The following is a 27,835-nucleotide window of genomic DNA, read 5'->3' on the forward strand; positions in this document are numbered from 1 at the left end:
ATAATCAGTAGTCCTCTGTGAAGGAAATAGTGGGACATGGTTGACTCTTAATGACTTGGCCTTGGACCTTTGGTCAAGGTATGCAGTCTTGAACTAAACTTAAAGAGCAGAAACCATTCTTTTTATCAAACCTACCATGATCATGGATTTTTATACAACAGATTCTACAAGTTACTTTATTGCACTAAGTGCAAAAGTTAGGTCAAAGAATTTGCTCTTTGATAAAAGTATTCAGCAAAACCCATTTTTCTTTGAGCCACAATAATTTTGACCTTTACCACTGAGTTTATGACCCCAAAATCAGTAGACCTCTTCCATACCTTATGTGCATGCATTCCACAATCTTTAGTCAACGTCTGTAGTTAAAATCTTTAGCTCTTACACAAAAGTACTTGTTCTTGTTTCAGTAACAGTGACTCTGATGATTGACCATTTCAGCTTAATGCACTGGTCAACAGTGAAATCATTACTGACTTGAAAAGGCCCTAATCTGTAGTATTTTGGTGTGCCGAACACGAATATAACCGTGAAAAATTTGTATTGGCTCTCGTTTTGAAGATATTCATATACCTCATTTTCTATGTTTCACTGTGTAAATTTCTCCAGTAGGACTGCAGCAACATCCGGAATAATGATGTAACATTGCATAATACCATCATGCTCACATCATCCACAGTTGATTGCATCATTTTCTGATGCAATGCAATACTAATGCCATGCGGCTGCTGAAGTAAGTTGACGTCAGCAGTGTACTATACATGTGTAGGCCTATTATACTAATGCCAGGCGGCTGCTGAAGCTGACGTAAGCAGTGTACTATATAAAGCCCAATCAGATAGGTTCAGCATTTAAAATATTTTAGACGTTGTGCGAGACAGTTCAAGCTACTGTTACATAAAACTTATTATTTTATCCATTTACGTACAATAAAGAACAGTAATGCCTCGAAAGTGTGTTAATACCGCGGACAATTTTTGCTATATTTGTGGGGAAGTGACATTTGCCAACCAGAAGAAAAGTATCAATTCTCAAGTGAAGAAGGCATATCATCTTTACTTCGGATGCAAGGTTGGTGACCAAGACAAGCCTTGGGCTCCGCATATATGCTGTGCTACATGTACAACACTGCTTTCACAGTGGTTGAATTGCAAAAGGTCATCAATGCCGTTTGCAGTCCCAATGGTGTGGAGAGAGCCAAGCAACCACCTAAATGACTGTTACTTCTGCTTGGTTCCTCCTCTTTCCGGCGGAATAACGAAGCGAAAGAAGTCGAGAATAGTCTACCCAAACATTCCGTCTGCATTGAGACCAGTTCCACATGGTGAGGGACTTCCTATTCCAGAACCTCCAGCAGAATATTCTCTTGATTCATCTGACGAAGACAAAGGTGAGTCGACCTGTTCTTCTCCTGGTCCATCAGCATGCAGTGATCCAGATTTTCACTGTGGTGCATCATCAACCCCACACAGAATAACACAGGAAGAACTAAATGACCTGATTCGTGATTTGGACTTATCAAAGAACAAGGCAGAATTGCTAGGATCAAGACTCCAACAATGGAATCTTCTAGAAGAAGATGTCACAATTACTGCATATCGAAAGCGCCACCAGCAATTGGAGCCTTTCTTCAGAAAGGAAAGTAATCTGATATTCTGTTCCGATATTGAGGGCCTCATGAATGCTTTAAAAATCACTCATGACCCACAAGAATGGAGACTATTTGTGGACTCTTCGAAACTGAGTCTCAAGGCTGTGCTTTTGCACAATGGAAACATTCTTCCATCTATTCCAGTAGTGTATGCTGTCCACATGAAAGAGACATACGATAACTTAAGGCAGCTACTGAATTCCATTGAGTATACAAGTACAGCTGGCACCTCTGTGGTGATTTGAAGGTAGTTGCCCTTTTAATGGGACTGCAGCAAGGATATACAAAATACATGTGTTTCTTATGCGAGTGGGATAGCCGAGCAAGGGAAATGCACTACATGAGGAAGGAATGGACTCACAGGCAGAATGTAGCCATTGGAGAGAAGAATATCCAACACCCAGCTCTGGTTGAGGCTCAGAAAATCTTGCTACCACCCCTTCACATCAAACTAGGTTTGATGAAGAACTTCGTGAAAGCCATTGACCGGACTTTGCCAGCATTCCGATACCTGCATGAAAAATTCCCTCGACTCAGCGAAGCAAAGATTAAAGAGGGAGTTTTTGTGGGTCCTCAGATTCGAGAGCTTTTCAAAGATGACCGGTTCAACAACTTGCTGGAAGGTGACGCGAAACAAGCATGGAATGCTTTTCGCCTAGTTTCTACAAACTTCCTCGGAAATGTTAGGGCAGAAAACTATAAGGAACTAGTAGAAGACATGTTGATGAAGTATAAGAAACTTGGCTGCAATATGTCTCTAAAGATTCACTTCCTTCATTCCCATTTGGATTTCTTTCCTAGCAACTGTGGTATTGTTAGTGATGAACACGGCGAACGTTTTCATCAAGATATCGCAACAATGGAACAAAGATACCAGGGAAAATGGTCCACTACAATGCTGGCTGACTACTGCTGGACACTCCTCAGAGATGCTCCTGAACAGCTGTACAAGAGACAGGCGAAGAAATCTAAGATGTAGTCAATGACTTGATTTTTTATAGGTAGGCTATTACAGTTGACCTTTTACTATTGGAATGCATTTCGTTATGTAAACATTAATTTCTTGCAGATTACAAAAAAACTAGAGCCAATTTTGCAATTTGACTGTCATATTCGTGTTCAGCACATAAAAATTGATAAGAATTGACTAATTTTATTTCAGTAACATGACTTTTGTAAAAATTTGTTGTCCAGTGATGTCGATCAGCTTCTTCCTTATGGCAAGTGCAATCCATCCTCAATGTTTGGTCCAGGTCAATGACACAGAACTCAAGTTATTGTACAGAAACCATTTCTCTTCTTTCCATCAATGATCTGGCACAATGATCCTCTGGCCCACAAATCAATGGGCTTCTTTCTTATCAGATGTTCAAGGCATCCACAAATTTTGGTGATGGTATGTGTTTTTTTTGTTGAAAAAAATGTTCTTCTTTTATGTCAGTGACCTTGACCTTTGACCATAAATATACAGGCTTCTCCATTACCCCCAAGTGCATACCCTCCTAAGAAGCATGTAGATTTGGGAGTCAAATGGTCAAAGGTCAATGTCACTTTGACTTAAAAGAAGAAAACTGTGATTGGTCCCGGTCTGTGATGAATTAATGTTATTATGCATAAAACATTTTCTTCTCTCATTTACAGTGACCTTTGTCCTTATCACTGGGGCCCCGAGTGGCCGAGTGGTCTAAAGCGCTATCTGTTACGGATCACTGCCATCTCACCCCTGTCTGCACCGGTTCGAATTTCGGATTCAGCCAATGTGGGTATGTGAGAAAGCTTGCCAGTAGCTTCTTGTGGGTCGGTGGTTCTTTTTGGAGTTTTCCCAGGTTCTTCCTCCACCATTAATACTGGCCGCCATGTATATATAGCCTATTATGTGCTGAAAAATGGCGTTAAACCCCACCACCACCACCACAATGTCCTTATCACTCCAAAATCAAAAAGTTTGTTCCTTCTGCAAACTATCCACAAAGTTTGGTCAAGTATGTGATAAAACAAATTTTCATCTTTCAGTCATAGTGACCATGACTTTCTGACCCTGAAATCAAAAGGCTCTTTCTTATCCCATGTACAAGCCACAAAGATATCTTTGTAACTGAAGGTGGTGGAGAACTAAAGCTGCTGTGCAGAAACCATTTTGATATTCCTTCTTTCTGTCAGTGACCTTGAACTTTGAACTTTTGACCCAAAAATTGCTAGGGTTCATCCTTACCCCAAATACATGCTATGAACAGATTTTGTGGAGAACAGCCTGTAGAAATGAAGTCTTTTGGGGTAAAACAAATTTTAATTATGTTATATCGACATGTTGTTATTGCTTCGATATTACGTTTTCTGGTAGCAGTAATAGTACATGAATTCCCTCCTTCAAACAGTAAATGGAGGCCTCAGAACAAAAATAAACACAGTCCCAATCTGGTGCCTTAGTCTTTTCCAACATTAGGAATACCATCCTTCTTTGACTAAGACCAAGACTGAATGGACATCAGAGCAAATATGAGGGAAATGGTAATATTTAACAGGTAAGCAAATAAAGAACATTACAGTGCAAGGGAGGTAACAATCTAACTGGTAGGTATTACATAATTTAAATTAGTTTTACCATAACTGCCAGAACATGTGTCATATGAAACACAAGTTTTGCCTCCCCAAACCCCCCACACGGTCGTGTAAAAAAACCTATGATTTTCAGTAACATTATAAAAAAAGAGACCTTATTTGATATATGGCCATAACCTGCAGCTTGTATAAAGATTAACCACTGTGTTTAATACTCAAAGAAAACCAGACAGCAGTTTATACAGTTGACTGTCGTGGTGGCAATTCAAAGGTAAAGGCAGCCACTGCTAAACAATCACTGATGCACAGATTACTTACCTGACAACAGCTATAATGATTTTGTGTCTAGAGTACTTTAAGCACTGCTGTCAGAGAGCCCATTATGCTGATTTGCATAGGTAAATTACATAAAGTGGAACAACCCGTTTTAATTAAGGGATGTTGAAGAAACCAAAGGCTATTACACTTCACTGCCTTGAATTAGAATGTGAAACCATCTTTATTAAAGATTATTAGTTAGTTCACAAATTGTGGCAAAAAAAATTTGTACATGAATTTTATACCATATGTTAAATACACAACATTATGGCCTTTGTAGCTGGAATAATGTGGAAGTGTGAATAATGTTTTAATGTAAAATGTCAAAATGCAGCTTGAGATGATCCATCTGTGAAGTGAGCAAAGGCATAAAAAAAATGAATTTTAAAACTCCTGGCTGACAAAATTTTACTTTTGCAATCAGAAGGAGACTTTATGAATAATGCTAATGAAAACTGCATTACTTTCAAACCGAACACTGAACTAGTGAGAGCTGCAAAGTCTGCATCTAGTTAGAAACAGACCATTTAATTTCCAGGCGTTGGGGGTGGAAGGAGGCCAAGTATTTTCTTTCCAACCAGGAAGCTTATTTAATTTGTTTTTGTTTTTTGTTAGCCAATATGATGGATAGATATAGTTCTTTTTATTTACAGAGAAGAGCAAGCTATTTGGTGGCTGGATATCTTTTTCTGAAAAAATCTGAACCCATCATACAAATGAAACAGTCCCTTAAACCTGTCCAATCAATTTCAAGGATAGGAAATTTGGTGTATTGTTTTTATCTCTACATGGTTGCAATTATGTGTATGCTGAATTTTCTAGCTGAGATGGAGGCTGAAGGCCTTGACTAACTGTTAAAGCTAATACATGATCTATTTCCAATAGGCTACCATTAGGTCCATCCAGGCCTTTGAAAAGCAGCCTAGTCTGGCACCTACTTGGGCGACAGGAAAGAGGAGAACCTGGCAGGAAATTTTGCAACTCCTTAGGGCTGCCTGCCTCCCTTCTTAGAGAGATTGGTGGAGTCTGTAGGCCTCCTGCCCTGGCCATTCCAGCCACCTTCTTCAATACATGAAGGGCAAAGAGGAATTTTAAATGGAGTCTTACAATTCGACTGGAACCAAAGCTTCAAACATTTAGGCAGAGGACCCAAAGACCTCTCTAGATAAGGATGTTCCTTCAGTGAGTTTAGCAAGGCTGTAAACTGCAGTCAACTGGTGCTGTTGATCCCCAAGGTCATGGAAGGTCACTCCTGGAGTTAAGTTGCCAAATAGGCACACCCTCAACAGACCTTTGCTGCAATTCAACAAATCCTGTGAAGAAGCAAAGGTGTCATCTCTAAGGAGGTGGAGAAGTTCTTCCGAAATTGCTGTTGACATTGACAAAGTGAGTCACACTGTCCTTGCAAGGCAATCAGCAAAAGAGACTTCTCCCTTATAAAGCTGAAGGAGGCTGCTGCAAATACATCAGTGTGTGAAGCTATGGTAACCATGGTTTGAGCTTCATAGCTTTCTAGTATCATAACTTCAATTTATTTGACAGGGATGTGGGTTCAGGTTCCATGTGATTGGCATCCTGTGCCTCAATCCAGTTCTCTGTACCCAGTGAGCAGCACCTGGACAGGCAACAAGATCATCTCCAGCAGTCCTATATGATGATCTTGAACCATATGATGAGCACAAAAAAAAAAAAACATTTCCTTAAGCTGTAAAAGTAGGACTTACTTGGTATTCCTGGCTACATTCTTATGCCAAGAAATGTCCTTGATCCCTCCCAGGACTGGCATGCTGGTAACTTCCTTGAACCAGGAAGTGGAACTGATCCATCCAGGGATTAGTAACTTTCTTGAACTTGCAGTTGCACAGAAAGCTCCTGAGTTGGCATGTGGGCAACATCCTTACACTGAAAAGTGCCAGGATCAAAGCATAAGATTTTCTGCCAAAATGGCAGATGTATAAAAAAAAAAATCGCTACCAGAAATTCAGAGGAAGCAGAGAAACCTGCATTGCTATGAACATGCAGCATGACCTGGGAAGGTAGCCTGTTGTGCTGCTGATAAAGATTACTCTGGGAAAATGAGCCTCCAATCAATGGCTTGAACAATGTCAGTTAGGGAACAGTTTGCTGGAAGTAGTAGTGTATGTGGCAATGCATGCCAAGCTTTTCTTGATTGGCAACTTCTCTGCCTCAGATGATTTCATTATTATGAAGTTTGCTTCTGAGCCAGTTACATCAATCAATGCTGAGAGCATTTAAATCCTTTTAAGACCACTTTCTGTCTCTCTTGCTATCCTGGGACACCTCTTTGGCAGAAACTGTCACCCAACTGCCCACCAAAAGAAGATTTACTGCATGGACTGACTAGCACCTCATACAGGCAATGAAGGTGGAGTGGTTAACTTGAGACTGCTTAAACCTTTCACGTGTTCTGCATTTAATGCTGCCCATTTTTACCCATAATTAAAAAAAAGTAGCATTTACAGGTAAATTCAGCCAAGCATCATGCTAGGATTACAGTCAAGTGTATGCTAAGGAGTGGAATAAATGCCAGACCAGATAACAGAAATGATCTAATTACTGAGAATAAATCATCATTCAAGTGAAACAGGTAAATTCAGTTAGTTTTTGTCCCCAGCTGATCATGGCAAGATGAAAAATGTTCACACTAATGCAATCTAACACCTTTATGACTGAGCTGTAAAGAAATTTGACAGATATAGGACATTTGTAGAAAAGTGTAGAAAGGGAGTAGAAAAAAAATGAATGGTGACCTTGACCTTGATGATAAAACCTTAACAGTGATACAAAAATGCCATCAAACTGAGAAGCATATGTACACGATGGTTCATCCCTGGACCTTATTCAGCATTTGTGATATCAAGAAAAAAGGTTCCATTATTTATCCAACTTTATACACACAGTGTATGGGGCCCAAAGTGGCTGAGTGGTCTAAAGCTCTCACGTTACAGATCACTGCCGTCTCACCTCTGTCTGCATGGGTTCGAGTCTTGGGCTCGGCCAATGTGGGTACATGAGAAAGCTTGCCAGTAGCTTCTTGTGGGTCAGTAGTTCTTTCCTGGGTTTTTCGAGGTTCTTCCTCCACCATTAATACTGGCCGCCATGTACAGCCTATCTTGTGCTGAAAAATGATGTTAAACCCTACAACAACAACAACACAGTGTACAATAACCAAAATGATGCTGCTTAATAGAGATGATTTGAATCTGAACGATTTTCCCAATTTGCATATTAGTTTTTACAGCTTTTTATACATAAGCTGAGACAGTCTATAACACCTGTCTGTTAGTCTAAGATACTGGTCACAGACAATGTGAATGCCATATCATTCTCAACTTGCAACTATTTCATTTTCTGTAAGTCTTTAAAGAGGCAGTAAAGAAAGCCACTTACATAAGAACCTTTATATTACTGACCCATGACCATCAACTTGATGATACAGCCTCAAACATACAATGTTGTTGTTGTTGTTGTAGGGTTTAACGCCATTTTTCAGCACAAGATAGGCTATACATGGCAACCAGTATAAATGGTGATAACACTTCCAATCTGCTATATGGCACACCTTCTAATTATCATTAATAAGTATTCCAAGTTTCATTCCTTAATCTCAAATGGCTTTTGTGTCATATTGTAGAAATGGAAGTGTTACAGATGGAAAGCTAGATGGATGGATGAACAGATGGAAACCAATTTTTCCTAGTAAAAAATTTTTCTTTGAGAATAATTACCAACTCATAATACCTTAGGAGAACTACTACTATCTCAAAATCCCAGCCCTCCCAGATACTACTTTTAGCTAAAGGGAGCTAAAAGTTATCTGCCAACTGCTGTGGTAGTCAGGCAGAGTGACCTCCCCTTATACATAAGAAATTAGCAGCAAAGAACTTCTCAGTTACAACTTCCACTCATGCCAAGAAGCACACTCTCATATTGAGAGGCATTGCAAAAGCCAGAATCTATGTCTAATATATACCATTACATTTGGAGGAGTTTTTTCACTTCTCAGGAAAGTATACTCCATCTACATTTCGAACATTTTCTCTTTATATGCCAACAAAGTCCTGCCTTTGCAATTTGCTCACACTTTTTTGTCATCACACATTTAGGCACTTGCACATAGAGCTTAAGATTGGGTAATGTATTTAAAGAAGAAATGTGTATGTGTTTTAGATTTTTAAGGTAGCTTGAACAATTTTTCAATCATACTGCTATGATGTCTGCAGTGTGACAGTATACAATGATGTCTAGCAATGGGGCATCATGCCACAGATATTCTTGTGTGATGTCCCACCCAGTCACATTATCCTAACAACTGGCTGATCAGTCCTAATGCTAACCTCTTAATGCTGAGTGCCAAGCGAGGCAGCTGCTAGTAATATTTTTATAAGTCTCTGGTATGACTCAGCTGGGATTCAAACCAGTGACCTCAAAGAAATGTGGATATTATGCTCCCTGAATACTAAGAGAAAGAGATGAGGACTATAAAATACAATAAGTTGAATACTAAGGAAAAGGGATGAGGACAATAAAATGCAATAAGTTGAATACTAAGAGAAAGAGATGAGGACAATAAAATGCAATAAGTTGAATACTAAGGAAAAGGGATGAGGACAATAAAATGCAATAAGTTGAATACTAAAAGAGATGAGGACAATAAAATGCAATAAGTTGAATACTAAGGAAAAGGGATGAGGACAATAAAATGCAATAAGTTGAATACTAAGAGAAAGAGATGAGGACAATAAAATGCAATAAGTTTACTACTAAGAGAAAGAGATGAGGACAATAAAATGTAATAAGTTGAATACTAAGAAAAAGGGATGAGGACAATAAAATGCAATAAGTTGAATCCTAAGAAAAAGGGATGAGGACAATAAAATGCAATAAGTTGAATACTAAGAGAAAGAGATGAGGACAATAAAATGCAGTAAGTTGAATACTAAAAAAAGGGATGAGGACAATAAAATGCAATAAGTTGAATACTAAAAAAAAGGGATGAGGACAATAAAATGCAATAAGTTGAATACTAAGAGAAAGAGATGAGGACAATAAAATGCAGTAAGTTGAATACTAAAAAAAGGGATGAGGACAATAAAATGCAATAAGTTGAATACTAAGAGAAAGAGATGAGGACAATAAAATGTAATAAGTTGAATACTAAGAAAAAAGGATGAGGACAATAAAATGCAATAAGTTGAATACTAAGAGAAAGAGATGAGGACAATAAAATGCAATAAGTTGAATACTAAAAAAAGGGATGAGGACAATAAAATACAATAAGTTGAATACTAAGGAAAAGGGATGAGGACAATAAAATGCAATAAGTTGAATACTAAGAGAAAGAGATGACGACAATAAAATGCAGTAAGTTGAATACTAAAAAAAGAGATGAGGAAATAAAATGCAAGAAGTTGAATACTATAAAAAAGGGATGAGGACAATAAAATGCAATAAGTTGAATACTAAGAGAAAGAGATGAGGACAATAAAATGCAGTAAGTTGAATACTAAAAAAAGGGATGAGGACAATAAAATGCAATAAGTTGAATACTAAGAGAAAGAGATGAGGACAATAAAATGCAATAAGTTGAATACTAAAAAAAAGGGATGAGGACAATAAAATGCAGTAAGTTGAATACTAAGAGAAAGAGATGAGGACAATAAAATGCAATAAGTTGAATACTAAGAAAAAGGGATGAGGACAATAAAATGCAATAAGTTGAATACTAAAAAAAAGGGATGAGGACAATAAAATGCAATAAGTTGAATACTAAGAGAAAGAGATGACGACAATAAAATGCAGTAAGTTGAATACTAAAAAAAGGGATGAGGACAATAAAATGCAATAAGTTGAATACTAAAAAAAAGGGATGAGGACAATAAAATGCAATAAGTTGAATACTAAGAGAAAGAGATGAGGACAATAAAATGCATTAAGTTGAATACTAAAAAAAGGGATGAGGACAATAAAATGCAATAAGTTGAATACTAAGAGAAAGAGATGAGGACAATAAAATGCAGTAAGTTGAATACTAAAAAAAGGGATGAGGACAATAAAATGCAATAAGTTGAATACTAAGAGAAAGAGATGAGGACAATAAAATGCAATAAGTTGAATACTAAAATAAAGGGATGAGGACAATAAAATGCAATAAGTTGAATACTAAGAGAAAGAGATGAGGACAATAAAATGCAGTAAGTTGAATACTAAAAAAAGGGATGAGGACAATAAAATGCAATAAGTTGAATACTAAGAGAAAGAGATGAGGACAATAAAATCCAGTAAGTTGAATACTAAAAAAAGGGATGAGGACAATAAAATGCAAGAAGTTGAATACTATAAAAAAGGGATGAGGACAATAAAATGCAATAAGTTGAATACTAAGAGAAAGAGATGAGGACAATAAAATGCAGTAAGTTGAATACTAAAAAAAGGGATGAGGACAATAAAATGCAGTAAGTTGAATACTAAAAAAAGGGATGAGGACAATAAAATGCAATAAGTTGAATACTAAGAGAAAGAGATGAGGACAATAAAATGCAATAAGTTGAATACTAAAAAAAAGGGATGAGGACAATAAAATGCAGTAAGTTGAATACTAAGAGAAAGAGATGAGGACAATAAAATGCAATAAGTTGAATACTAAGAAAAAATGATGAGGACAATAAAATGCAATAAGTTGAATACTAAAAAAAAGGGATGAGGACAATAAAATGCAATAAGTTGAATACTAAGAGAAAGAGATGAGGACAATAAAATGCAGTAAGTTGAATACTAAAAAAAGGGATGAGGACAATAAAATGCAATAAGTTGAATACTAAAAAAAAGGGATGAGGACAATAAAATGCAATAAGTTGAATACTAAGAGAAAGAGATGAGGACAATAAAATGCATTAAGTTGAATACTAAGAGAAAGAGATGAGGACAATAAAATGCAGTAAGTTGAATACTAAAAAAAGGGATGAGGACAATAAAATGCAATAAGTTGAATACTAAGAGAAAGAGATGAGGACAATAAAATGCAATAAGTTGAATACTAAGAAAAAAGGGATGAGGACAATAAAATGCAATAAGTTGAATACTAAGAATTTGATGTACATACTGCTGAACATCAGAACAGGGAATTAAGATGGCACCTGTAAGCTTAATGAATGACAAATTAGACAATTTGAGATGCAAAATATTCATCTACAATAATTATTGACCAAACTTCAGTGAAAAAAGAAGTATACTTCCCAGTGATGAGAAAACTCTAAGGTTCACTCAAACTATTGGAAAGAACAAACTGGAAGACATTTTGAAAGAGCATGTAAACTGGGTAAGATTATAATTAATAACTGACAAATATGAAAGACCACTCCTATTTGACTTTCATAGCAGTAAGCAGTCTTTTGAGCACTTTTAAAATAAGCCAAAAGACATGGTAAACATCCTTTTTCTTCACTTAGGAGGGATGGATTTACAAGGTAGTGGATGTCCTCCTCCCAACTTATTATGATAGAGTAGTGTGTTTCAGAAGAAGAGCAGATACAATACATTTAATGCTTTCAAGAATGTTTAGCCATTTTAACTGATATTTTAGGCCATTTAACTGATATTAGGCCATTTAACTGATATTAGGCCATTTAATGGCACTAGGCCATTTAATTGATATTAGGCCATTTAACTAATATTAGGCCATTTAACTGATATTAGGCCATTTAATTGATATTAGGCCATTTAATTGATATTTAGCCATTTAACTGATATTAGGCCATTTAACTGATATTAGGCCATTTGATTGATATTAGGCCATTTAACTGATATTAAGTCATTTAACTGATATTAGGCCATTTAACTGATATTAGGCCATTTAATTGATATTAGGCCATTTAACTGATATTAGGCCATTTAACTGATATTAGGCCATTTAATTGATATTAGGTCATTTAATTGATATTAGGCCATTTAATTGATATTAAGCCATTTAATTGATATTAGGCCATTTAATTGATATTAAGCCATTTAATTGATATTAGGCCATTTAACTGATATTAGGCCATTTAACTGATATTAAGCCATTTAATTGATATTAGGCCATTTAATTGATATTAAGCCATTTAATTGATATTAGGCCATTTAATTGATATTCAATCAACTACAGATATATACCATATATACTCATTTATAAACTGAGTCACACTGCAAAGAACAAAGATCATGATCTGCCATAGAAAAATGCACCTGCAAATCTGGGTCTATACTGTTTGTTCTACTGATTACTCCTAATAAACTGTACAGACCCAGATCTTTCAATGCATTATGTGACAGTAGAACTGGGTCTGTGCAGTTACAGTTGGACTCATCTTAAAAACGTGAGTACTTAAAAACGTGAGTATATATAGTATATAAAGAGTATATATAGAATATAAAGATAATTCAGGTACCTTCGACAGGAGAGACAATCTAATGATCAAATATTGATCTCTGTAAAATATATAAAATGCCATTAAACTTTTACATGATCATTTTTAATTAAATATTATGGCTGCTCAGCCAGGCCTTCACATGGGGTAAAATGGTTGCCTGGCATCAAGTTTTAGTTTTTAGTGGATTTTTCTACCCATGATAATGCTGGCATATGGAATGATTTTTTGCTTCCTAATTGCTTACATCTTTTGCAAATCTTTATCTTTATATGTATATAAGTTATCCTTTAATTGGCATCATATAGCTAGTATTGTGCTGATGTGCTGTTAAGCCATATACTTATATACATAACAAATTTCAATATTTCTGAGTTGCAAGTTCAGCACAATGAAGATGCATTCCCATTTCAGTACCTACCTTGCATTTCAGACATGAATACTGCCCCAGTTTGTTGCAGGACATACCTAGGAGAAATGGAAGCAGATATTCTAAAAAAATATAATCTTGTGTCACAGTTATACTTAAAAGGAAATATATATCTACGTACATTTCTTACTAAGAAATGGTCATTTCTTTTGTTTTTTAAGCCATTAGTGACACTACAGTCCATAAATGTACCATAATTTTTCTAACTTAAGTACCTTCACTGGCTATTTCAGATTAGTAGAACTGGCATGTAGTTTTTCGAGGGATGAACTTATTTTCATAATACCTACGTCCTATTATTTATTGCATTGCTTTCCTTTCAGGCACTCATAAAACCCAGTCCAAGCTAATGATTCCCTCCTCCAATTTTTTTTGAAGGTCAAATTTGAAATGAGCCAACATATGTAATACCTTCACTTTTGACTTGGACCTAGAGTAGAGGACATCAGAGTAATTTCAAGATAATATCTGCAACGCAGTTTTGCATAATAGCTTTATCCCCCAAGAAACAATATCTTAATAGCAGTAACACATTACCTAATACTATTGTATTGCTGAATTTAACAGTTAGCAAGTATGCTGATGACCTCATCAAATCTGGTATAGAAAGATACTGTAAATAATATTATGGTAGGAGTGTTCACTATAGTAAGCAAGTAGCAGGTTGCGTCCCTTGTCCTCACTAATGCTCTGGTGAGCAGGAAAGCAATATCAAGTGTAAGAACCTCAAAGGAAAGTTCGCTCAAGGGTTCAAAAGGAAATTTTGACAATGTCCAAAGAACACAAAAAAGATTCCATCTAGGGCATCAGTGAGTGGGATACCAGTCTCTGATGTTCAAAATACATGATGAGATCAGAAAGATCAGGGTCTGAGTGCGTTAGAAAGGGCTGCTATAAATCCCTTAATAGTGGACATCAAATGGTCTCTTTGTTTTGAAAATGAAAAGAAAATCTGCAAATGTGCTCAATGGAGGACAGCTAGGATCAATGTGTTTCTTACTCAACTAAACACAGAAGACTGGCAACATTACTAAAAAACTGGTCCTAGTGGATTTATCATTTGAGATGTTGTTGTTGCTGTAGTAGGGTTTAACACCATTTTTCAGCACAAGATCAGCTCTACATGTTGGCTAGTAGAACTGGTGGTGGAAGAACCCTGGAAAACACTGGGAAGAACCACCTACCCACGAAAAGCTACTGGCAGGCTTTCTCACATACCCACGTTAGCTGAGCCTGAGACTCGAACATACACAGAGGTGAGATGGCAGTGATCCAGAATGGTAAGTGCTTTAGACCATATGGCCACTTGGATCCCCATCATTTGAGATGAGCCAGATGTGAAGATGGAGAATCTATAAGCTGTTGTTAAGAGTCCCCTGCTACAACAGAAGGTCCCTTGTTTAAGATAACCTCCTGAGCTTGTCTACCAACAAGTCAAGCAGATTATTGAACCATGAATATTGGGGCCACAGGGGGTTACCAGGATCAGTAGAGCAGTGGAAAACCTGAATTGGAGGAACAATGCAAAATTATTTGGAACACTGTAACAGCATTTCTACAGAGATGATCCAACTTTAGACTGAAAGTGTTCACTGCCCAAGTCCTCTTATCTGATCTGAAGTTTAGAGATGTAAATAATGGAGAGCTTGTTGTTCATTCTCATAGCAAAGTCCACCAAAGGTCTCTCCCATAGTTGGAAAAGTGACTGCTACTGACTGGTGCTGAGACTATTCTATGAGAAAAACACAACCGCATCTGGACAAACTGTCAGTATATTTCTCTTGCCCAGGACTTGATGAGGCTTCCCCATGGAGGAGGTTCCAGATTTCCATGTAAAGAGAAGGTGCATGTATAACCTCCCTAATGATGATCAAGGAATGATATCACAGATGTGTTGTTCAAGACAACCATAATGCCATGATGTCTTATGAGACTGACACAACCCTGTAATGCTAGAAATACTATCTGCATTTCCAACTTGCTTATTATGAAGGGTCACTTATTTCAGGGACATAAAATCATGAAGAACTACACCATCTGACCCCAAGTGTGTACCTCTTCAGAATATACATACATGTACCAAAAGAAGTGGGATTCAGGGATGTGAACTGGGACTAGAGTTGGAAATGGGTTCTGATTTAGCCACCAATGATTACGGTGGTACAAAATTTTATCCCAGAGGGATATAAGCAGATAAAGGGTTGTCATGCGGTCTCCAGTCTACTAAAAACAGAAACTGGAGTGGGTACAAGTAAAGTTTCTCTAAATGAACCAAATCCACAGATGAATCTATCATTATGGAAAGTCCAAGACACAAAGTCTTGGCTGCAGCCTCTGGCTAATGCTGAAGCTCACCTGGAAACAATGATTCATTCTTCAATAGACTGAAGAATGTTGCCAAAGAGATCAACAAAAGAGTATGGCCTAAAGCTCCCAAACCTCTATCAGGAGCTAAGCCCAGATCCTACTTGTGATACCCCAAGTTCAGGAAGGAGGGGACTCATGGGTCAAGGGTCCAAGCCAGTGAATAATGGTTTGGACATAGATAAAACAGACCACACCTTGTGATTTGTTGTCCACAGGAAAACATCTGTGTTAGCTCCCAGACTATCATAACATGTGGGAGCAACATAAGGTCTGGACAAGATGCTGCCTCCAGATGCCTACCCAGACTGGAGAGAATCTTTTTGTTCTCAGTGTTGGAAGGCTTACTACACAAATCTGAGGGAAATGTTGTTGTTGTTGTTGTTGTTGTTGTAGGGTTTAACGCCATTTTTCAGCACACGATAGGCTATACATGGCGGCCAGTATAATTGGTGGAGGAAGAACCCTGGAAAACCCTGGGAAGAACCACCAACCCACAAGAAGCTACTGGCAGGCTTTCTCACGTACCCATGTTAGCCGAGCTTGAGACTCAAACTCATGCAGACAGTGGTGAGATGGCAGTGATCCGTAACAGTGAGTGCTTTAGACCGCTCGGCCACTCGGGGCCCCTTAACCATCTGTGCTTCTGTATTACAAATAAATGGAAAGCAATTGTATATGTTCAAATTAATATTACTGTTTGTTATTATACACAAGGTAAACTGGAAGCAGAAGGTAAAAATGTCCCCAAAATGTTTAGTTTTCCTATCAAATTTAATTTTATTACTTGCCAGTTATAAGTAGTTTGAACAGAAGTCACTATTTTATATTTGTGCTAGTTGCTACTCAAGTATAATTGCCAATTACTCTGTCTTCACTAACTGATGTCATTGAGTGCCATGTAACCAATGGAAAATAATGAATAATTTACCATACCGTATTTATGACTACAGTTTACAGTCAGTACATTAGACAAAATATTGGGTAGGAAAGGATTAATCCATTGAAGTGTTATTCAAAACCAACATATTTCATTTGTTCACTTATATCCATGAAAATAAGTGAATTTGCTGGAAGAAAATTTTAAAATCATTAAATTTTGGGCATGCCTATTATACAAAAAACAAAAACAATTGAACAAGTTCAAACTGAACAGCACCAGCCTTGAATCAGCCCTAAAAACAGAACTGTGTGCATTATTCTCAAAAAGTTCTGGTACATATGTAATGTGTGTGAAAAGCAAATAACTGACAGCAGCAGAAAGACTGAAGTTAATTATCTGTACAAACTGTAAGACATGGGGAAAGAGGCATGAATATTAATCATTTCAAAAAAAGGTCAATCTTACCCCAAATCTACAATATTGGAATTAATAATATTTGGTGAAAATATATATTTTTGTATTTTTTAAGGAATGGCTATGCTGAACATTTAAGATACTAATTACATGCAATTCATTTTTCATCCCCCAGTGGATGAGGTACCAACTATTTCCACGTCATCAGTTTGTGTGACGTCTTCAATTTGTGTCAGAACACGAGAGCTTTCCTCTTGTTCTATGGTATCAACCATAGCAGATGCTATTACTGTAATAAAATCAGTTATCTTACATTTCGACATTCATAAATCTCACAGCGTACTGTTATGCTCCACACAATTCTCTTACAGCTGATCAATAGATCAGTTTGTTATACCCCACCAAGAGACAATTTAATCAGAAGCCCTGGAAAGTTTCTGCAAAAAAACACAAATCTCAATCATACAGATGCCTGTATTTAAACACTAAATCTACCTTAGTATAGCTTGATTGAGATTACCAGCAAAATGAATGACCAAGACTTAATTTGACAAAGCATTATTTTTTATGTATAAACCACAAAAAAATCCCGTACTCATTGGGTACAAATTGCAAGAACCACAAATAATTTGTGTGACCAATGATTTTGAGAAATTGCATGACCAATGATTTTGTTTTTGCAAGTGACCCGAAATTACGTGGTCTGGCAGCATCTCTGTAAAAAATTTGCAAATTTGAAGAAAAAAAAAACATGTAAAAAGAAAGCAGTGATTTTAAAAGAAGAAAATAATTCAGCATCAAAAGATGACAACCAAAAGTGGGTGCAATCATTTACCATTTTGTCACAGGGGTGAAATAACAGTGTTAAGAAAATACCACACTTTATCAACAGAAATGAACATACATTTGTAATTTTCTGACTCCAGTTGCTGACAACTTGCTTGATGTTCAAACTGGTCATCTTCACACAAGAACACCTGACAGAAGGAACACTTGAACACTCTTCCACCTGTAAATGTAAGTGAGATTTGGATTTTAACATAGATTTAACAATTTTTTAGTCATAGCACTGCAACGTGTACAGTGTGGCAGTTAAATTGTACATGTCTGACTTCAGACTTCTACCATAACAAGTTGTGCAATAACATGTCCTTGGTTCTTGTAACAGGCAAAACTCTGAAAATTGACTGGAAACACATTTGTTGACATATAAAATACAATTTTTACTTTTCCATCAAATACTTCCATCCCGATTGCGTAATGGATAGTCAAAATTTAGTCTACATAACACTGATATCCTAAAATGAGTAAGGATAGTCAAAATTGTGTTTATATATCACTCACAAGCTCAAATGTGTAACAGATAGTCAATATTGTCTCTATATATCACTCATAACCTCAAATGTGTTTATACTCAACATTGTGTCTATATATCACTCATATCCTCAAATGTGTAATGGATAGTCAAAACTGTGTTTATATATCACTCACAACCTCAGATATGTAATGGATAGTCAAAATTGTGTTTATATATCACTCACAACCTCAAATGTGTAATGGATAGTCAAAACTGTGTTTATATATCACTCACAACCTCAAATATGTAATGGATAGTCAAAATTGTGTTTATATATCACTCACAACCTCAAATATGTAATGGATAGTCAAAATTGTGTCGACATATCACTCACAACCTCAAATATGTAATGGATAGTCAAAATTGTGTCTACATATCACTCATAAGCTCAAATGTGTGATGGATAGTCAGAATTGTCTAAATATCATTCATATCCTCAGTCAATTTTCTCTAAGTCTACACCTGGTAAATGAAGTTTTACCTTTTTTAATTTCTAATATGTCCATGCATTTCAGTAGGTTATGACATTCAGCTGTTGCACCAATTGTCTCCAAATGAAATATGTCTCAATTTAATTAATTATTACTTAATTATAAATCAATACTGCAGGCATAAAAAAAATTGCATAAAATTATATATAAAATCATCTTTCAAAGCATTAAAAAGCTGTGGTTTGTATTACAAAAAGTTATGAACAGAATATTTTATTAAAATAAAATATCATTCATTCTTCAAAGAACAAAAAATATAACTGTCCTGGTTTTAATTTATGTACATTAACATGCATGTTGTACATCGATATGCATGTTGTACATAGATGTATATGCTGTACACTGACATGCATGTTGTACATTGATATGCATGTTGTACATTTATGTACATGTACAAATACATTGACATGCATGTTGTAGATTGACATGCATGATGCATGTTGTGTATTGACATTCATGTTGTACATTGCTATGCATGTTGTGCATTGATATGCATGTTATACATTGATATGCATGTATAAGTACATTGATATGCTTTTCTTCATTGACATGCATGTTGTACATTGATATGCATACTGTGCATTGACATGCATGTTGTGTATTGACATTCATGTTGCACATTGACAAGCATGTTGTAGATTGACATGCATGTTGTACTTTGACATGCATGTTGTAGATTGACATGCATGTTGTACATTGATATGTATGTTGTAGACTGACATGCATGTTGTACATTGATAAGCATGTTGTAGATTGACATGCATGTTGTGTATTGACATGCATGTTGTACATTGACATGCATGTTCTACATTTGTATGCATCTTTAACATTGATATGCATGTTGTACATTGACAAGCATGTTGTATATTGACATGTTGTACACTGACATGCATGTTGTATATTTATATGCATGTTTTAAATTGATATGCATTTTGTATATTGATATGCATATTGTACATTGATATGCATGTTATACATTGATATGCATTCTGTACATTGATATGCATTCTGTACATTGATATGCATCTTGCACATTGACATGCATGTTGTGCACTGATATACATGTTGTGTATTAACATGCATGTTGTACATTGATATACAAGTATTGAAATGCATGCTGAATATTGACATACTTTTTGTACAATGACATGCATGTTGTACATTGACATGTGTTGCACCTAGGGGCTTAAACTATGTAACAAGACAAGGTAAAACACAACAAGCAAACAAGTTTCCAAAATATATATTTATTTCCCTAAAATATAAAATCAATGTGAAAGAATCAGAAGTGTGATCTATAGTGTTAGAATTACTATTCATAAGAACAGTCATTAGCCCAAATGTCTTTGTTTTAGAAAATATTATAAAACCCTATAGAATACAGATATCAGTAATGCATGCATGTTGTACACTGATATGCATGTTATACACTGACATGCAAGTTGTTGTATGTTTTTTTGAATCATTTAATATTATCAATTCTTTAACCTGAAAATATCACAGAGTGTAAACTTGATAAATGTACACGACTTTAGTCTTACAGGTGTCTTTGTCTGTATTATAGTTGTTTGAATGCATGCTGTATCACATGGTGTGTGACTTATTTTGATTTGTTATATGTGTCACATTTGTTTATTATACTTGTTCTAAATGTATGCTGTGTCACATGGTATGTGATTTAGATTTATGCATGTGTGACTGTGTGTGTGTGTATGTGATTTATTTAGATTTGTGTCTTATATATATCTAATTTGAAGATTATTCCATTTATAAGTATGGTGATCTGAGTCAACCATCTTTCCAATACAGTGTAACCCCACTATAACGTGCTCCGTTATAACACGAATTCAGATAAACGCAGTTGTGGCGTGGCTCCTGAAATTTCATATGTATGTATTTTTCTTGTGCAAAAAAAATAATCTTAAAAAGTACGAAAAAAAAAAAGTAAAAAGTTGCTCATCATTTTGGGGAAAAGATCGCGTATGATTATCTTTGTTATTGTAGGGTTTAACGCCATTTTTCAGCACACGATAGGCTATACATGGCAGCCAGTATTATTGGTGGAGGAAGAACCCGGGAAATCCTCGGAAAGAAATACTGACCCTCGAGAAGCTACTGGCAAGCTTTCTCACTTACCCAAATTGGCCAAATCCGAGACTCGAACCCAGCAGACAGGCAAGATGGCAGTGATCTGTAACGGAGAGCGCTTTAGACCAGATCGTGTATGAATAATACGAGACGATCGTGGCTTGGCTCCTGAAATTTTATATGCATTTTTCTCGTACACAAAAAAGTAATTTTTTCTTCTTAAAAGTAAGAAGAAGAAAAAACGCATACAAACTTTAATCTGGGATGGCATAGGTCTTCGCTAATGTTGCAAACTTGGATTGTTTTTCCTGGCTGCAAAACATATCATGTGGCTTTTTTATTTATTGGCAACATTATTGGCTGTTTTAATTTTTTTATACAACCATTGGTTTGGAGTGCAGAAATTCAGAGGTCCCATGAAAGGAAGCCGCAAACTGGATATAAAATGCACTGAAATGTATCTATTGTTACATAAACAAATTCTCTGTCCATACTGACAAACCATCTAAACAGTGCATTGTTATATCATAATCTGCTTATCTTGACATCTAGTATGAGTTCTGTATGTTCTGAAATATCCGCTCTTTTTGTTGTTGACATTTCTGGTAACGGAGATCAACCGGACGAGGCACTGTCTTGTAATCTATCTTTCATCGGATTTTCGGCCGTTCGCTAGTAATTAATATATTTACAAAAACTGACATTTGTATGTGGTTGGTTAAGTAAAATTCCTCTTCTTTTCAGAATTAAATCCTTCAGAAAGCTCACGTTTTCTGCAATAATCCCAGTCATCAGAACACCTGCGTCTCTATCGTCCGTTGACCCTTTGTTAATTTTCAGATGCATGCGTGGAAGGCAGCATCACGCTGCTACCACAAATGTAAAAAAAAAAAAATACATCTTACTTATTGGTTTATTCAGTAGGCATGGAGGGACAGTAACTAGAATAGTCTAAATGATGGCCAATTCCTTTTTAAAAATGTACCCAGATAAAATGGTTTGCTGAACTTTCAAAGGAAACAGATTACTTTTGAAGCACCGACTGTTATGAAAACGTACTCAGCAAATGGAAAAAATACCAGTCTCAATCATGCAACACAATTATTTGATGTTGCCGCCACAATAAGAAATGGGCATTTGTTTGGTTCTCCAAAGCTGTCCTTTAGCGGTGACTTCAATAGCGCATGCACCCTTCATCAAAGAAAGCCGACTATAATCTTTCAACAACAGCAAAGAGCTTTTCTTCAAAGGAGGTCAGTACCAAACTTAAATAAAAGTGATGGAATCTGATGGATTTTTGCATTTTCCAACATGAGTGATACATGTTAACTGTGCTGTGAAAGTTTCCTTTTTGTAGGGAAAAAGATTATGCTAATGAATGCTACCAATGGCAGCTTAAAACGCAAACTAACTTTTACCGACTTGGAACATACTTTAAAGTAAATGTGTTTCGTCATTCGTTACGTGATTGTGTTATGTTTTTCCACTGAATTTAGACCAATATAACCTGTTACAAAATTAATGAATATTTTAAAGCTGTGTGTGTGCATATTTTCGATGGAATCACTTGTATTGTGGATTTAATGTATATGATGAGGTTCACAGGTAAGTACACGGTGTTGATACTCTATTCATGCTATACATTAGACATTTATATATAAACAGGATTCACGTGTATGTACCAATTCATGGTTCTCTGAATAAAGTAAACTATTATATTATGTCTTCTCTGTTTTCACTTCAGGTGCATTTCTCATTTAATATGCATCAATTTAAGATGGTAACTGCCGACAAAGCACGTATTGTACCGTCTGCATTTACTACGCTCACCCACACTCACCCAATTTTTTTGGTGTGTGTGTGTGGGGGGGGTACATTTACTTCAGCTAATTGCCTTGGTTGCATATAACACGGTTCGGTGTATATAACGCGGTCGGGTTTTATGGCTCCCAACTACTGTGTTATAGCGTGGTCACACTGTATTAGGGCTGTTCCAGTAAAACATATACCCCCCGGGGGGAAGGCACTTTCAAATTCAACCAACCCACAACAGAAGCAATTTAAAAAAATTATGATCCACCATCAGATGTGTTTTAATCGAGAATCACTGCCCCCTACAGAAGTATATTTTTTAACATAATTTCTGGCTATGGGTTAGTGGGCGGTAGAAGCGATTTTAATATTGGGTTGGGGACAGAAGCGATTTAAATGACAGCTAGCTGGAGGTAATCTACTGATTTCATATACATCATATAATCTACTGCATATTTTTATTTATATTCATTCATTATAATCAGTCTTTTGTCCTTTTGTTTGTTTTTCTGTCAGCCAAGTATGTCTCTGATACTGTGAAATCACAGATTTTCATGGTGGCTTATTATCTGTAGATGTCATTGAGCAGTCCCTTAATACCTACTAATTTAACATCCATGAATACAGATTTTATAATAGATATTTCCATTCTAATACAGAAATCATGAATTTGTAGCCTTACTAAACTCTGTGTTTCCTAAAGTGATCAATATGTCTTGCTATTTTTCTTTGTTCTCAGGCATGCTGCTTTTGATTAGAATAATAGTTAAATCTTGTATTGCTTTAAATGTGTGGTCAGATTCTATGATTCATTGCTATTATTTTTTCCAATAAATGTTTGGTAAACCTTTATGATTTGTCAGAGAAAAAAAACCAATGATGCCTGTGGAAGTGATGTTGCATCATTTGTCTACTTTTACAAAATATCATTTCTTGTAAGAACATCTTTTTCAGTTACCGATGTCTTATTTTATTTTTACGCCTTGTTGCAAGACTAATGTAAAGTTATAACAAAATATATGAAGTCAAACATTTTTATATCATAGATTTAACAAAATGGATGAAAGGCAAGGAATCATTTTTCCCAGAGCACTCATAAAATCAATGTCATTGCAGTTAACTGCATTGTCAACGCATCATCATCACTGATGGCCTAGCAGTAACATTATGCACTTTCAATCCAGTTGTCACAGGTTCTATCTCCCACTTCTAGTCTTTCATATGAGACTTATACCTATGGCCTGAGGGGCTTTCTTGGCAGAGTGGTATAAGATGCTTGTCTTGTGATACAGATCTGAGGGGCTTCCATGGCAGTGGTACAAGATGCTTGTCATGTGATTACTTGGCTCCAATGTGCTAATGAGAATGTTGCCAGTTACTTGTGGAAGGTCAGTAGTTCTACATAAGTTGTGTTTGGTGTCTCAAAAGGATTGGATTTTCTTCAGCAGTAAAACTGGCTGCCATATATAGATTCTCTTCATCTGAAAATGGTGTAAGGCCATACTGATCTAATGAAACCCCGAGAGCTCATGTCTAAATGACTTCAGCTGTTGGAGATAAACGTCAAATCAACAGAGGCTCCATGTGCCCAAGTGTACTAAGCTGCCTGCTTTTACATCACTTAAACATCTCACAGAGTGAGTTTGTGTCACAGATCAACCAATTTAGGTTGGTGGTCTTTCGGGGTCCTTCCTCCACCTAATATACTGTAAACAAATCACCAAAAAACCCAAAATCAAACCACACTGAATCAACCAACTAATCAACTGTAGCAACAGCAGCAAAGGTACTAGTCAATCATTTTTGCCACAGCTGTACAAGTAATTTTTGTAGACATTAGAATATCGTCAATTATGCCTTTCTGACAGTTACCTAAAAGTCATCATCAGTTGGTGCAAATGGATTTTTCATGGTGAGCATATGAGATGGAAAAGTCTTGAGCAATCCTGCATCACACACTGCCGAAAAGTTTACATTTTAGCTCACTTAAATTTTCTCTTAACAATGCTCATTGTTCCAACTAGAATTGTTATAACTTATTCAAGCTATATTCACCAATATGTGATGATATGCATCTGTAATAAATATTTGAAAAAAAGTATGAGAATGCATCAATGTTTTTAATGATGCATTTGAATTGAGCAACAACTACAATAAACAAACCAAGAAATAAAATTATTCACATCTCTCAGGCAGAAGTAGGGTATAATCATAATCTGCCAAAAGATTTTTAATTTTTTAAATTTGCCAAATATTTTTATCAACCATACTGATTCAGTGGACATATCACCAGAATGGACAGAAACAGACCAGAAGGTTAAAATCAATTTGATACAGCTTTTAAGTAGCTACATTCATATTGGTTTAGTTAACTGTACACCCTTTATTGTCTTCCTTTTGATGAAATTTCTTACTGAAGCTAAGAAAATAATGTTGCACACATAAAAAAGGAGGCACACTTCTACTCATTATTGTTTTTATTATACTTCTCCATTCCAGCCTGTTCTTATGATCTTCTCCCCCCACATACTGTTTGTCTTGTTTATGATATGTATCTAAATTTCTCACTTACTTTTCCTACTACTATACAAATGTTCTGTGAATATGCATATCAGTGTGAAACACAATGGGGAGACTAAATTCAAGATTAAAAAGCTCTACATTTCTGGATATATTCTGCTTGGATTCCATATTTCTGCACAAAACTCAAGAGTTCAGGACTCTGCACTAATTCAGTTCCCACTGTAAATTTGTGCAAACACCACGATATTAAAATTTAGTAACTTAAAATTTTGAGTGCTCATGATCAAATTTATATCAGTATAGACACATCTATGATGACAGCTTTTGTGAAGAAAAAAAACCATAACAGCCGCACCATTTTCTGGATCTATACAAATTTGAAATGTGTGCTTTCAATACTGCACCAAAGAGTCAGCTGCTGATTTCAGCAATGAGTCATCCAAACTTGGGTCTGTAAAGGGATGGAAATTATGTTAATAAAACAATGTCCCTCACTTTTTTCAGTTACAAGTAGTACAAGCTCTCAAAAGATTTTTTTTACTAAAATCTTACTTTCATTATCAACCAATCAGGGACAGTCAAACACATATATACTCTATTTTATCTTCACTGATTTATAGTATGGTTCTCGTTCTTTCACATCTGTAGTAATGGGAGTCCTTGAACAACTCAATGATTGTAAGCCTTTTTTGACCATGCTGAATGGACACACTGTAAGATAATGTTCAAGTAACAGAAATACCATGGGATAACCAGAGACCAATAAAATTGAATAGTCAAGTTATCTCCTCTGCAGGGATGCTGCCAGGATTTCAGGATGTACTCTAAGTTTTGTGTGTGTGTGATCTCCAATGAGGAAGTGGTGGTGGTGGGAATAGCCATTGTTAAATATCTCCCTAACACTTAAATATCTGTCACTCTTTCTTACTGTTCCACTCTGTTACAGCTCTACTGAAATCAAAATTCTCGAAGAGATGTCATCTCTAGTTGTATAGCGATTATTACTGTGAGGTCATTGGCATGGTCACGTGGTTGTGGTGGGGTCATGGTTGGGATGGCATAAAGACTATAGGCTTACTCCATATTTGACAGCTAATTATGATGTTGTCAAAAGAATTAAAAATTTTCTAGCAATTCCGTTGGACTCGGATATTTGATTCATAGTCAATGAACAGGTTCTAATATTGATGTGTTTATTTTGGAGCTATTTTCCTCCATCACATTCAAGATTTGGATATACCAAAGGTGAAATTGGTACAGTTGCATCCTAAACTACTATCGTGGCTACTTCAAATGTTATTTAATGTGAGACTTTAATGCAAGAACTAGTAGCTTCAGTGATTTTTGGGTTAAAAAAATTAATTTCTTCTCAAACAACTAAATTTGGTGCAGATTACATTGTTTTTTAATGATACGGTGAGAAGTCTTGATGTGTAAAAATTGCACAAGAAATGAACTTCAGATCAGAAAATTACTACCACTGGGAAAATACTGATAGGAATATACAGAAATAATGATATAATTATTTAAGTAGAATATGTGGTGACAATACAAGCACTAGTTCTACAACTTTGTGCAAAATACATCTTGTACAACTATTCTGTTGTTTCTAACAGCACTGTAATATGGCAATAATTTCTGTCCACTTTTTACTTTAATCCCTTGCTAATTAATAGTTTTAGATTTTACAACTCTAAGCACATTTTACCTTTTGACAATAACACATCATTATAAATATTTAGATTGCAAGAAAATAGAAGTTACAATTTTATTAAAAGCACCGGTACCAGTAAGACTAAAGGATTTGGTAAAAAAAAAGAAAAGAATCAGGATGAACAGATTAGTAGTGTAGTAAAAAATCCATGTATCAGAATGACATCAAGTATTTTTTCATCAATTTCATCATCAGTTAATGATACTGCTTAAAAATGTATTATACTAGATAATATACTCTTTTAGTTATCCATTTTGCAATACAAATACCAAATGACGGCTTGGAACTAAGTGCCAAAAGGTCTGCAGAAAATACCACCATGATCTATATATATGGAAGAACCGAACATAAACAGGTCAAATTTTATCCATCTTGCTTTGAGTTTACACAGATCAGTCAGTCTCTTATGTTTAATGTCATTTAATTTTTGCACATAGAGAGCATGTACATCATTTGGTCATACATATGCATCTGATACAAAAGTTTGTCTTTTTATTCTTTTGTTACTCAGTGGTTCTGCCAACTTGAGATCTACACACACTTAATTATGTTGTATGGGGATTCTCTGATGTTCCTTATGAGCATTAATCTGTTAATTGTTTCTGAATTTCATATGATCCTCCTCCTCGATGTACAAATATTATTCTGAGCTGTGAACTCCTTTCATTGCCTGCTGTCTGAAACGCATTTGCATAACTAGCTTGAACAAGTTACTGTTCTTTATTCTTGTGCAATTTTCAACATCTCACACGTATGGCCCCATGGGTATTCTCTCTTGGATATCTCTGTCCCAGAATGAAAAGTTCTG

At 35.8% G+C, this 27,835-nt stretch overlaps 1 protein-coding gene across 1 annotated transcript in view; it reads right to left on the reverse strand.

Moving 5' to 3' along the window:
* The window catches only part of LOC149796781 (zinc finger protein 330 homolog), a 66,342-nt gene that overhangs the window by 8,466 nt on the left and 30,041 nt on the right, over positions 1 to 27,835 (reverse strand). Inside the window, exons 6-7 of the mRNA XM_089961438.1 lie at positions 17,947 to 18,051; positions 13,373 to 13,419 (exon numbers count right to left, since the gene is read on the reverse strand). Of these exons, the coding sequence (XP_089817564.1) occupies positions 13,373 to 13,419; positions 17,947 to 18,051 (152 nt within the window). The remainder of the gene's footprint in view (positions 1 to 13,372; positions 13,420 to 17,946; positions 18,052 to 27,835) is intronic.

Source organism: Sinohyriopsis cumingii, chromosome 6, assembly GCF_028554795.1.
Source record: "Sinohyriopsis cumingii isolate HCF-2022 chromosome 6, ASM2855479v2, whole genome shotgun sequence".
Lineage (NCBI taxonomy): Eukaryota > Metazoa > Mollusca > Bivalvia > Unionida > Unionidae > Sinohyriopsis > Sinohyriopsis cumingii.